Source organism: Scatophagus argus, chromosome 5 (assembly GCF_020382885.2).
Source record: "Scatophagus argus isolate fScaArg1 chromosome 5, fScaArg1.pri, whole genome shotgun sequence".
Classification (NCBI taxonomy): Eukaryota; Metazoa; Chordata; class Actinopteri; family Scatophagidae; genus Scatophagus; species Scatophagus argus.
Window position 1 is genome coordinate 3,703,296 of NC_058497.1, and position 12,088 is coordinate 3,715,383.

The window sequence follows — 12,088 nt, forward strand, 5'->3', positions numbered from 1 at the left end:
TAAATTGATAAAAATAAATAGTTATCATTTATATTTTTGACAGCATTCTTAGTTTACAGCATTTTTTCCCACCTGCCTAAAACTGACAGGAGTACCAGGAGTGGACAGGAGACAGGAGACCCAGGCCTCACCTGGAGCCTGTGAACATCAGCTGGGACTGTGTAGAGATTGTACAGACTTACAAATACCTGGGAGTGCAGCTGGATCATAAACTGGACTGGATTGCTAACACAAATGCTCTGTGCAGGAGAGGACAGAAGCCGACTGTACTTCCACAGAAGGCTGGCATCCTTAAGCATCTACACAAAGCTGCTGCAGATGTTCTGTCAGACTGTTGTGGCAAGCGCCCTCTTCTATGCTGCACTGTGCTGGGGGAGGCAGCACCACTCACTGCATCCACTGCACAGCATTATCTCCAGGCAGAGGAGTTGATTACTGTGCTTTTATTAGTATTTATTGCATGCCTTTTATCTAAAGTCTGTGGATGCTGCTGGAATTTCCTAACTATCTATTTATCTATCATACGTGGCTCTCAGCCAGTTAATGAATAATTAAAATCAATGCATACCGTTCTACACTGGGTAAGACATACCCACCCTACAGAGCATACATGTTATACACACATATGCACTGTGTTTAGCGAGATAGACAAATATTTGCCCCCCTCTAAATTTTGAGCTGAGGTCTATAAACATAATGAAACTTATGTATCACTTGCCTTTATTACTGTATTACAATGTACGTGCAATGTACTCAGTTTCGTCAGTAGAGGGCACTCTAAGCCTTAGGCTAGACAGGGCATCAGTAGCTGGCTACAGTAGCGCAGAAGTGGTAGCCAGTATGTGATGAATGAGGTCAGGGAATAGCTCCCACTCTCAGAGCTTCTGCTCATGTTGGGGGCGGTCGCGAGGTAGTCCAGAATTTTTTCAGGATAATTTATTTTTCTGCCAAAATTCATTATTTTTTTACTATAAGTGGTAGAGACAATAGATCTAGTTTCATTAGATTAGATTTTTGCGGCTTTTAGTGAAATACCTTTCTGTAAGTATTTAGTCAAATGCCAGTTTATGACATCCGCCATTTTGGTTTCTTGTTGTTTCTTAGTTTTTGTTTTGTTTAAACCACCCTTCTAACGCCTGCTGTAGCTGTTGTTAGGAAAATAAATAAGCATGCATTAACAGAATTCTGGTGCTTTGAGACATTCTGGATGCACTCACAAAACAAAACAAAACAAAACACAAACAAACAATAAGCGCAGCATGTAGAATTTTATTGAATTTGAACTCCTTTACACTGTAGGTGTGAGCCAAATGAATATGGGAGTAATTTTGCACACCTTTTGTTTTATGTTATTGCCATGTAGAAAATAATACTTTTACTTCATATTCAGTCAGAACAAAACTCAGTTGCAAATGAACACAATGACCACAACTCATTGTATTTCATGATACCTGCTGCCCCTCCCTCCTGAGTATAATATGAAAATATTAGAGCTTTTTAAAAAGGGCAGCTTTCTTCTTTACAACTCAGTGCTCCGCAAACACAACAGAAGATAAATTCAAAACTAAAATAAAATGCACATGAAGCCTACAGACACACTTAATCTTAAATTACAAATCAACAAATATTGATTTCAAAAGAAGTAACGTCAACTGCTGTACACGTTTGGTGATATGTTAAGACAATAAATAAAGAGTGAATACAGGAACAACATGGCTTCTTCCTCTTAAGTTTCTGTCAGGACTGTCTCTGTTTTCTGTAGAAACGTGCTTGGTTTGTAACTCTGCAACACAACATGTGCTGTTCCAGTATATCATGTGATGGAAATGACATTTAATTCAAAGAAGAAAACCTTTCACATTTATATAGTAGCAGTGTATTTCTGCCCAACACCTGCATCAGCCAAGCTTTCACAACAGTTACATGGTCATACAGCAGTTTCACCAAGCCAGCCTGCCGGTAATGTTTGCAGATCAAAGAAAGAGGAAGATGTTAAGATGGCTGCTCTGAGATGAACTGCATCTATATAAGCAGTTAATCACTTTTTTTGCTGTCCGTGCTGTACGTTTTGTGTGTGTGTGTGTGTTGAACGTTTCCTCCAAGGTGACCCCAGTAAGTAGCAACTACTGCGTCTGTGGTGTCTGCAAGTTGTGTGTGTATGCATCTATTTGGGTGTATAATCCAGGCCTAATTCTGATCTGACTCTCAGCAAGAAAGAGCATTTCCAAAATAAACTTCTATTAAATGCTCAGCACCCAGTGGAGGCTTTGACAGAACTGAACACTGAATAAGGAAGTGACTTTTATTTGAGTCAACAGATCACTATTTGCTGAGAAACTCTGGGCTTTTGGAGACATTTGTCAATAGTCTGAAGACAGTTCGGTACTGTGCTATCTATCAGCATAGTGAACTGATCACATCAGAACCTCATGTCACAAGCATTGCAGATATTAATGTCATCACATCTACGCTGTTGGTTTACAGCGTAGATGCAATTTCAAAGTCTTTTTCTCACTACTGAAAATACATTGGCGGAGGAATACTGAGTTGTTAAAACTTGGCCTAAAAGCTGGCATAATGTGCCACAATGACATGTGAGTTTTTACTTCAGCATATATTTGGTGATGTGTTTTGCAATTTCAAAGAGGTGGTCAGTAAAATGAGACACAGCTTGTATTTCACAATTTATCTTTGATGTGTTCGGTGAAGTGATCAAAATTCACTCCTGAAATCTTTTAATACAACTGCACAGTCAGATTTGGGTGTTTGGGCATTTTTGGTGTGGACTTGAGTGCTGTAAGGGCAGTGTACCAAAGCACTCTGTATGTGTTTCCACCATATGGCTTCAGAAAGCACCTGCTGTGGAGACAGGACAGAAAATTATCAAGCAATATAATATTTCTCAAAGCCTCCTACACGTTAACCACAATTGAGTAGGATTGATTAATGAGGCTCTGGGGTCTTAACTGTCTTAATAAGCTCAAAACATGCAACTTTTATGATGTCTTAATAAGCTACATGTGAGATGTGTGTCAAGTATCAGCCTGAGCAAACCTTCCCTTTCTGTTTACAAGTGAAGTAGTTTACAACATCTTCCTCTGCAGCTGGAAGTGGGCAGTCAGTGTAACAGGAGACATCACTTTAATTTCAAGAGGTACTCACAACAACACAGTCACTCTATCAATGGAACACTTTTCAGTGCTGCATATACATACGTCCTAAATGCAGTCAACACCTGAGATACAGAGCATGCTATTGAAAGTGACGATCCTCTTTTTAATATTTTTGCTTGTAACATCTGAAAGAAAAGTATATAAATAAATTTAAAAACAACAACAACAACAACAACTGGAAGACTTCTGAAAAGATGATTAATTGCAGCTGCTCTGAATCCTTGATAACATTTAACAAATGCACACTACAAATGTGCTGGACCAGAATCAAGAAGCTACTGTGTGATTGTCAATAGTGCAGGTTGTGCTGTTTTTCATTCTTACATACACCTCATGAATGGTTGAAGACATCGGTTTACTGGATGTGCTACATGTGGCAGCAAAATAGAGAAAACACATGGTGCCATATTGTGTGGGTGGCATCAGGAAATTCCCTGATGAACGCATGAAGCCAGCGCTGATATGCATTCCCTCAGCCGCTGAAGCAGGGTAAGCAGGACAAAGCAGGACTTTTCTCTAAATAAAAAAAAAAACCCAAAACAATCTATACCATCTGTTTTTACTGTGGTCGGGAACTTGTTCACATGTAGAAGTGAAGTGGAAATGCTGCTGGGATGGTGATACAACACTCTCAATAGAAAATCCCAACAGTCTCATTTAATTTTGTAAAATAAGCACAAACTCAAATGAAATCAGATACTGTGGATACATATTATGCAAACATTTAGTTATGTTAAGATTAGACCAAACCTGCAATGCCATTTTTTCATGTAGCTAAGTCTATGGCTATCATGATGAATGAACAATACAGCTTTGATATTCGATCTTTAACATCAGTGCTGTGCTCTGACCCAAATGAAATGGATCACAGGGACATGCTAACACAGCATGCTATCCATGTAAAATGTTAATACTTAGCACATGAAATATTTTGGAGTTGGAGCTCATGTTAACATGCAACAACTTCTGTGGTTGCATGATGATAACACACACTAAACCTGCCAGTCACACTGCGAAAAGCAATTTTAATGTACTTGTCACACTCAAAGGCTGGGTCTGAAATGACTACTTACTATCTCACGCACTTTTGAATAATCGAATTGTGAAATTTATGTACTGTGTGTTGCCCTCATAAATTTGCACAACAGAAGAAAAAAAAACCAACATAAACACAATATGGCATAAACGCAACTTTTGCTAACACTTCCATAATGCAATGCACTGAATTTGGAAGGTAGCCAGAATTACATTTGTATGATACTGCACTGTCAGTGGTGATGATGATGATGATGATGATGATGATGATTCAAAGGTGTCTCAATGGAAATCTCAAATAGAAAATAGAAATCTCAGTGGACTGCTCACTGCAGTGAATGTGTAAACCAGGGAGTGAGTGAGCAACGAACTCATTTTTTTGAGTTTAATAATATCCATCTTAAAGAAGTAACTGTTTTTGGATTTGTGAATTACTTTTCAGTGAAAATAAACTTTACTGATGAGTTAAAAATAAAACCTGAGTCAACCGAGTTGAAAATGACTGCAGTTCGATTTCCAAGTGTTTGCTTTCTACGGAATCAATTCAGTGTCACATCACAAAGTCCAGTGTACTTCATGGAATACATTCATGTTGGTAAAAATGATTTTCTTCACTAATAATTCAAAGAGCTCACTATTATAAAACAGGCTCATTTCACAAAATTTTCTGAGACTGGGATGACAATACTGACATCAAAGGTTCTTCCACCCAGTGCAGCCCATAACACCTATACTGCCCAAACTAACTCGTCTCTCCTTTAATTAATAATGATACAACGAAATCTGAGTGTGGACATTTGTTGAAAGCAGCCTCAGAGGGACGGAGTCATTTCACCAACCATTCAGCGACTGGAGCTCGTTCGACTCTTCATCTTCAGGCAGGAAGTTTCTTGAATCGTCACTGCTAAGCCACCAGCTGTCTAAAGAGGCTGAAAAGAGAAAGGTCCCAGTGCTCTGGGGACACTGGTCTGGAACTTGTTACTGCTGTCTGTAGGGGTGTAGTATTATCAGGTTAGGCAGAGTTCACATCAGACAGATGTCATTCTTGCAGAAGTGTCTCCCTCCAGTCAAAGCTGTGGTTTGGTCCATGTGTGAGGGGGAGGATGGGAGGGTCCACTAACTGCCACACCCCAGTGTCTCCCTGCTCCTCACAGGAGCAGAAGCCCAGGTATGGGATCTATGGAACAAGCAGAGGAAGTCATAGTTAGTTGTTTTTTGTTTTTTTTTAAGAATTTGAGGAAGGGCGGCACAGTGGTGCAGTGGTTAGCACTGTCGCCTCATAGCAAGGTTCGAATCCCAGTCTGGCCTCTTCTATGTGGAGTTTGCATGTTCTCCCTGTGCCTGCGTGGGTTTTCTCCGGGTTCTCCGGCTTCCTCCCACAATACCAAAAACATGCACATTAGGTTAATTGGCTACTCTAAATTGCCCCTAGGTGTGAGTGTGAGAGTGTGTGGTTGTTTGTCTTTGTGTGTTGGCCCTGCGATTGACTGGCGACCAGTCCAGGGTGAACCCCGCCTCTTGCCCGTAGTCAGCTGGGATAGGCTCCAGCTCCCCCGCAACCCTGACGGATAAGCGGTATAGAAAATGGATGGATGGATGAATTTAAGGAAATGACTCCTGCTTTGATGAGAGAGTTGGTTCAAAATGAAGCATAATCAGCTTGGACAATGTAGCTGACAAAGTGGCTTTACTTCCTACGCTAACATTTCCCCGATGACAATTATTTTGCTTATGTATGGGTGGACTTGACTGTTCTCTAACCCCGTGCTGTTATTTACATGAAGCTGCACAGATTGCTAGGGCCTCATCTGACATTTTGCACTCTGCAGCCATCTTGAGCAATATCATTGCTTCATCATTTGAAAATTCTAATAGATGATTGTTAATTTTTTATATCGCACAAATTTAAGTTGCTTAGTTTTTCTTCAATAGATTTGATATTTGATATTTGGCCATTATGATGCATTTCTCCCAGAATTAAATTCAGTCTGAGTAGAAAAGCGTCATTTTTAGATCATGGTCAGTGGTAAAAACAACAAGTACTCATAAATTTACAGTAATAATGTAAATATAGTATTTATTATTACAGTAATAATAAATACAACTTTGTTTTGTTAGAGAGCAAACACTAAAATCTCACTGACCTGAGAAAGAAAAGCTTGCAAACCCAGTTTCTCACTATTGACAGCCCAACAAAGATCTACAGAGGAAGTTTAGTCTGCTAGGAGTCCACAAACGGCACAAACATTTTGTCACCAGTTGTGAGCAAGAACAAGCAAGACCCCAGTCGCCTTCATGTTTACCAAATCTGGTCAGAGTGGTCAAACTGGAATTTGAGACTGAATGTCATCAGGGCTTACAATCACAGAAGCAAAAATGTCTTAAACAGAAAAGATTTTTTGTGAGATGGACCTGAAGAGTTGTAGCACATTAATTCAGAATGATGGTCCATGTGTGGATGCAAAATTATATTTTTACCCCCTTTAGCTGGCAAATAAAATGACATTGACAAGTAGTAGAAAAAAACAAATACATTTTGAACATTTGAACAACTTAGTTTAAGTCTGATCTTATTTTATTTTTCAATTTTTAGAGTTTTTAGTGCATGTTTTGGTATTTCTAACCAAAACATGCATAGGCAAAAGAACTGAGGAAACCAGATGGAAGTAATGATGGGTGGTTAGAAAAATGGGGGGGGAAGCATATGGACTAGATCTAAAAAAGATATGCAGTGAACAGACCTTTCGGACTACTTGGATGAAGTCCTTGGCGCTCTGTGGGCTGCGGCCCTGCAGCTGGCGTGTGCAGGCCTCTAAGGAAGACGCGTGGGCTACAATCAGCACGTTGTTTCCTACGGAGAGTGGAAACCCAGACAGGATGCAACATCAGCAGTGGACAAACAATAAAGTAGAAGTTCACCTACACAGGCTCAACAACCTCTTCCAGATGCTCCAGGAGCTCCGCTGTGTGTCTCTTACCAGTGTTTTTGCAGTCTGACAGGATGTCTTTGGTCACTTGGTAGCTCCGGCTCATGTAGGTCTCATAGGGCTCAGACACAGTGAGCTTGCTGACTGGGATCAGAGGTCTATATGGACACAGATACCAAGCATTAGAAAACTGTGTTGCAATAGTTGTTCTGTAAGGCCAATATAATAACAGCAGCTTCAAGCAGGAAAATGCTGATTATCTGATTTTATTATTATCTGAACTCCTGCCCACCTAAATAAATATTTGACCTTGTCAGGACGCATCAAACATCAAAACAACGGTAAAAAAGCATTTTTTTCTTTTTTGATCTATTACTTCCCCTCAAAGTCAATGGAGGAAACTGATCTACATCAGCCGAAATGATTGATTGGTTGACCTGTAGCGCACAGCACAACCAGATACTAAGTGATGGGAAAAACAGAGTGGCCACTAATATCTGAACATGCTACGGCTTCCTTTTTTGTCCAACATAACACCCTAAACACGGAAGCCACGCACTACAATCACCTCTGGCTGTCATCCTAATTAGTCAGAGATAGAAAAAAATATTTTTTGCACAGTCATGCTTTTTAAAATGAGATTTTAACAGGCACACTGTTAAGGAGCTCAGTAAAGGCTTATCTGAGCATCACGCTTTGCTACTTCAATAACCCAATTTCCCAGTGCGTGTCACGGTTTAAGCTTCACCATGCCAGTGACGTTAGGCTCAGTGAAAGCAGGCAGCTCGAAGAGAGGCAGACTGTGTTTCTTTGAGAACACAGCACACTGTTTAATAAATACAACATTAAATATGAAATTACTTCACTTGATTTTTAGATACAACTCGGTGTCCTCTGTGGACGGCCGAGTTGACAAGTTGGAATTCCGCCTTCGGGTGGCGTTCCATTTATCACTTCCGACTTCGGAAGTCGGAAAGCAACTCGTAAAACGACTTATGAGTACAAATCGAACGCAGCATTAGTGTACCTGAAAGCTTTGCACCTATGTGATAATTGCTCTTGTTCAAACAAGGTATATCTCGCCCTGTTTGTCACCTGTAGGTTGTGTCCACGCTGAACTGGGCAGCAGCCAGGTCAGTGGGAGACATCCATGCAGGGAGAGAGTTCCCAGAAAGCCACTTGGTCCATTCGAAAAGCCCCGGTTCCACTCGTACCTTCAGCTTACCGTCCTGCTGCATACCTGTTTACACAAACACTGATCATCAGAGCTCATCTTAAAAGTAAAAGACCTGTATTACATGCCAGAGATAAAATTTCAGTGAGTGAATGTTGGAGAATTCCTGATTATATCTTCTGGAGGAGACTCTTCTCACCTTTCAGGATGTTCTGTGCAGTCTGAACGCATCGCAAGGAGGGCGAGCAGTACACAAAGTCTATCACTGTGTTGCTCTCTAATAGGGCCTCGCCTGAAAAAGCACATATTTGACACATTTAAATTGCACCAACAGCACCAGGTGAAGCGAGAGATTTAGACCCATGTCGGTGACGTACCCACTAGTCGAGCCTGCGTGGTTCCAAAAACGGTGATAGGAGCGTCCATGTCATAATCTCTCTTGTCTCCCCACAGCGGCAAACTGGGAGGCATGTTCAGATTGGAACGTATGTATCTACCTGCAGAACAATGAAAACAAACAAACGTATGGGTGGATTTTGTTTTTTTAACTTATTCCTATTTTCTCCCTTTACCTCGGACTCCTCACCTTTACTGTCGGAGCAGAGGGAGAGCCAGTGTTTCCCAAAGACCACATCCATCCTCTCACCGTGCCGACAGACAAAAAGCATCCTCTTTGGCTGCCGGGAGTGACTACCACTGATCCGCAGGACCTGCTGCAAATAAAATCATCAATAAATTACAAAGTTTTTGTGAAAACCTCTATACATAAAGGCATATATGTTAAATACATATTTAGGACCCAGTCTGAAATGAATTTTGAAAGTAATTATTAGTTATGAACACAAAACTACCTGCATAGGATGGCAAATGAGGCTGAGGGTGGGTGTGTCTCCAGGACTCGTGTTATCAGCGCGTCGGCTGTCCAGCAGTCCATCAAACATCCCTCTCTCCTTGCTGGTCCTGTCACTGGGCCCACAGCTAAAGAATGAATGGGAGCTGTGGTGGACAAGCAGAACGGACATCAGGTGCCCAATACAAGAGAAGTTTACAGCTTTGTCATATTCTCAACTGTTCTAAAATATTTAACTCTAATATGTGTGGCTCTAACAAACCTAAGAGCAACACTAACTTTACTTAACTTTACCTAACTTTAGAAAGTGTTCCAGGAGCAGTAATTTGTTGTATGTGCGGTGTGTTAAAATTAGAGAGTGCTCTGCTGACCCATGGAAGATCCAGGTGTCGGACTCATCAGCTAGGTTGACATAGTTTTCAGGCAGCAGGCCAGACAGCCCAGAGGCCAGCGAGGTCCCGTACACCCAGCCCTCACTGGTGCTACCTTGATCCACCGGAGACATAAAGACAAAATCTCCAGGAACCAGCTCCAACTCATCCTCGTTCTGAGGGATGTAAGGGTACATCACCCTCAGGGTCTGCAGAGGCATGACAAGCATCGGCAGAGTTACTGACATTCAGAACAGATCATCACATGTTAAAATGTCTTGTTGCCATTGGTTAAGAGATATCTGTGACCTCGAAACATGTGTTGTTGGTATGAATATTAGTTACCTCATGGTTTGCAAAACGAATGTCCCGGGAAAACAGGACTGCCAGCCAATCACAACCGAGCTTGACTTCGATACCCTTGGCCAGTTTCTCCAGTGATGGGAGGTGATCACTGGGAAAGTTGTAGGCCAGAGTTACATGGAGTTGCTTCTTATGAGGCTCCACATGGACTTCTGGAGTTACAAGATGTGACAGGACTTTGTTTTACACAGTGAAGTACGTCACACCAACAATGCGCCACAATAAAGTACAAACATTAATATCAAGAAGTTGGACAAAGCATCAGAGTTGAAACCTGCAGAATAAAACTGACAATGCTCAACATTTCCGCATCAGATTTTGATGACATGCTCTAATCTGTCTTTTAACCATACAACAGAACTATGACAGAACATAAGCACTAACACTGTGGCTCTAATCTGATTTGGCGCTTAGCTGCCTGAAATACTGTTTGGCAGTCAGTCTCATTTCCCCCTGTGTTTAAAGAGAGTTACACTGACAGCCTGAGTGAGTGATTTAATAACTCAACACGACTGCCATCCTGACCAAACATTTACTGCCACGGCTGGAGAACAAAGCTGGTCAATGTACATTACACGGTGGATGTGATGTGATGCTTGTGGCTCCTACCTGCCTTCCTGGTGGCCTCTGCTGCAAAATCAGCTGCAAACTGCTTGAGGATATCAGCCACATGCTCTGCCACGAAAAGACCAATGAAGTTGGAGGATGTGTAGAGCTCTAGAGGCAGCGGGCTGGGAAATCGACCCCGCCACTGCTGGACGGTGACCTGGAGGGCTTCACATAGAGCTTCTACTTTGTGGTCTGCACACTGTTTGAGAGGGTGATGGGAATGTAGAGTTAAATAATTTTGAGACATGGAGTATGTAAAACTGATCGCTTTGTGCTTCTGTTGTGAATGTGAATGTGAATGTGTGTTGTGATGTGAAAGTTAGTTGCTGATGTATTTATCTAAAACAGGATATTTACTTTTCTGCTGATCGGTGACAGATGCATAGAAATGCATCAACAAAGGCAAAGAAGGAGACCACTAACTAGTAAACATGTATGTAAACAAAGTAGGGTTTTAAAAAGTCATGATCTTAACTTTGCAAAGGCTTTATGAGAAATTACACTAAACATGTTTAGACCTTAAGGATACACTGCATTTTGATGAGTAACAGTGAATGTAAACATCACTTTGTTTACAAGAAAGCTCCACTGGGTACCTTTAAGTTGGCACTTGACATCTGCTCCTATTTGCTAACATGCTGTTGTATATAAAGCATTTGCTGGATATAAAAATCTAAAACACAAGGAAGAGATGGCTATTGTGGTAAACTGCCAAACTGCCAACACATTTATGTAATGAGGTGTTTAGTAACTCTGTCAGACAGACAGAGGCAATAAACATGATGATGAAAGAGAATCCAACTGATGTTTACTCTGTCTGCCATGAGCTTAGAACCTTTAATGACCTTTAACCACCAGTATTCATAAAATTGCACAGCATTAACTCACAATAAAGAACTGACAGAGGGTGATGTGGGGGAAAATGTTGTGGGCTTTGTTTTTGCCACAAGTGACCCGGCTCTGTTGCCAGAAGTGAGATAGCTGGTTCTGCAGAGGTCCGCTGGGTCGCAGGTATAGGACAAACTCCCTGGGCAGCGAGTCATCCAGGAACGGGTCATCCACATGGGAAAACAGCCTGGGGAGAAACAGAAGTGAACGGAATCAAGGGAAAGCCTCAAGTCTAACGTGCTTTGAGGACAGTATGTGAACATAGTGCCTTCATTTTAATGTTTGCAAAGTTTTTAAGAAATTCTGCCAAATCACTTGTGGCACAAATGGAACCTTTAAAGAAGAAATTGAGTACACAGTACATAGCCCTGAATGCACATTATTTCAGGACCACTTCATCGAGGCTGGCACAATGGAGCTGTAAACAAACCGAAGCTGAAGCTGTAAGAAAACTCACTGCTTTCCTGATTGGTTTCAATATTTCAAATGATGTTCTTTGATTTACAATAATTTTGGGGACTTCTTGTTGACAAATGCCTTCAAATACATGGTAAAGGCACAGTTGGTGATTGTGGGGGTCACAGATGTTTAGCACATCTGGGATTAAATCTGTTGAGGTGCATTTATAAAACTCTTTATTTTAGTGATGTCGTCATTATTTCATATTGCCACTGAGATTGCACTGTTTTGTGAAAGAG

The 12,088-nt window shown here is 41.2% G+C and overlaps 1 protein-coding gene across 2 annotated transcripts in view; it reads right to left on the reverse strand.

Moving 5' to 3' along the window:
- Positions 1–1,249: 1,249 nt before the first annotated feature.
- ubash3bb (ubiquitin associated and SH3 domain containing Bb) overlaps positions 1,250–12,088 on the reverse strand; it is a 41,151-nt gene continuing 30,312 nt past the window's right edge. The window contains exons 3-14 of one of the 2 annotated variants that reach the window (XM_046388387.1): positions 11,391–11,577; positions 10,503–10,701; positions 9,876–10,045; positions 9,531–9,739; positions 9,161–9,305; positions 8,896–9,019; positions 8,687–8,806; positions 8,509–8,601; positions 8,231–8,375; positions 7,187–7,293; positions 6,950–7,059; positions 1,250–5,385 (exon numbers count right to left, since the gene is read on the reverse strand). In XM_046388387.1, coding sequence (XP_046244343.1) covers positions 5,248–5,385; positions 6,950–7,059; positions 7,187–7,293; positions 8,231–8,375; positions 8,509–8,601; positions 8,687–8,806; positions 8,896–9,019; positions 9,161–9,305; positions 9,531–9,739; positions 9,876–10,045; positions 10,503–10,701; positions 11,391–11,577 — 1,747 coding nt within the window. In that variant the 3' untranslated portion in view covers positions 1,250–5,247. Of the gene's footprint in view, positions 5,386–6,949; positions 7,060–7,186; positions 7,294–8,230; positions 8,376–8,508; positions 8,602–8,686; positions 8,807–8,895; positions 9,023–9,160; positions 9,306–9,530; positions 9,740–9,875; positions 10,046–10,502; positions 10,702–11,390; positions 11,578–12,088 lie in introns of both variants that reach the window. The other variant, XM_046388385.1, reaches the window with a different exon arrangement.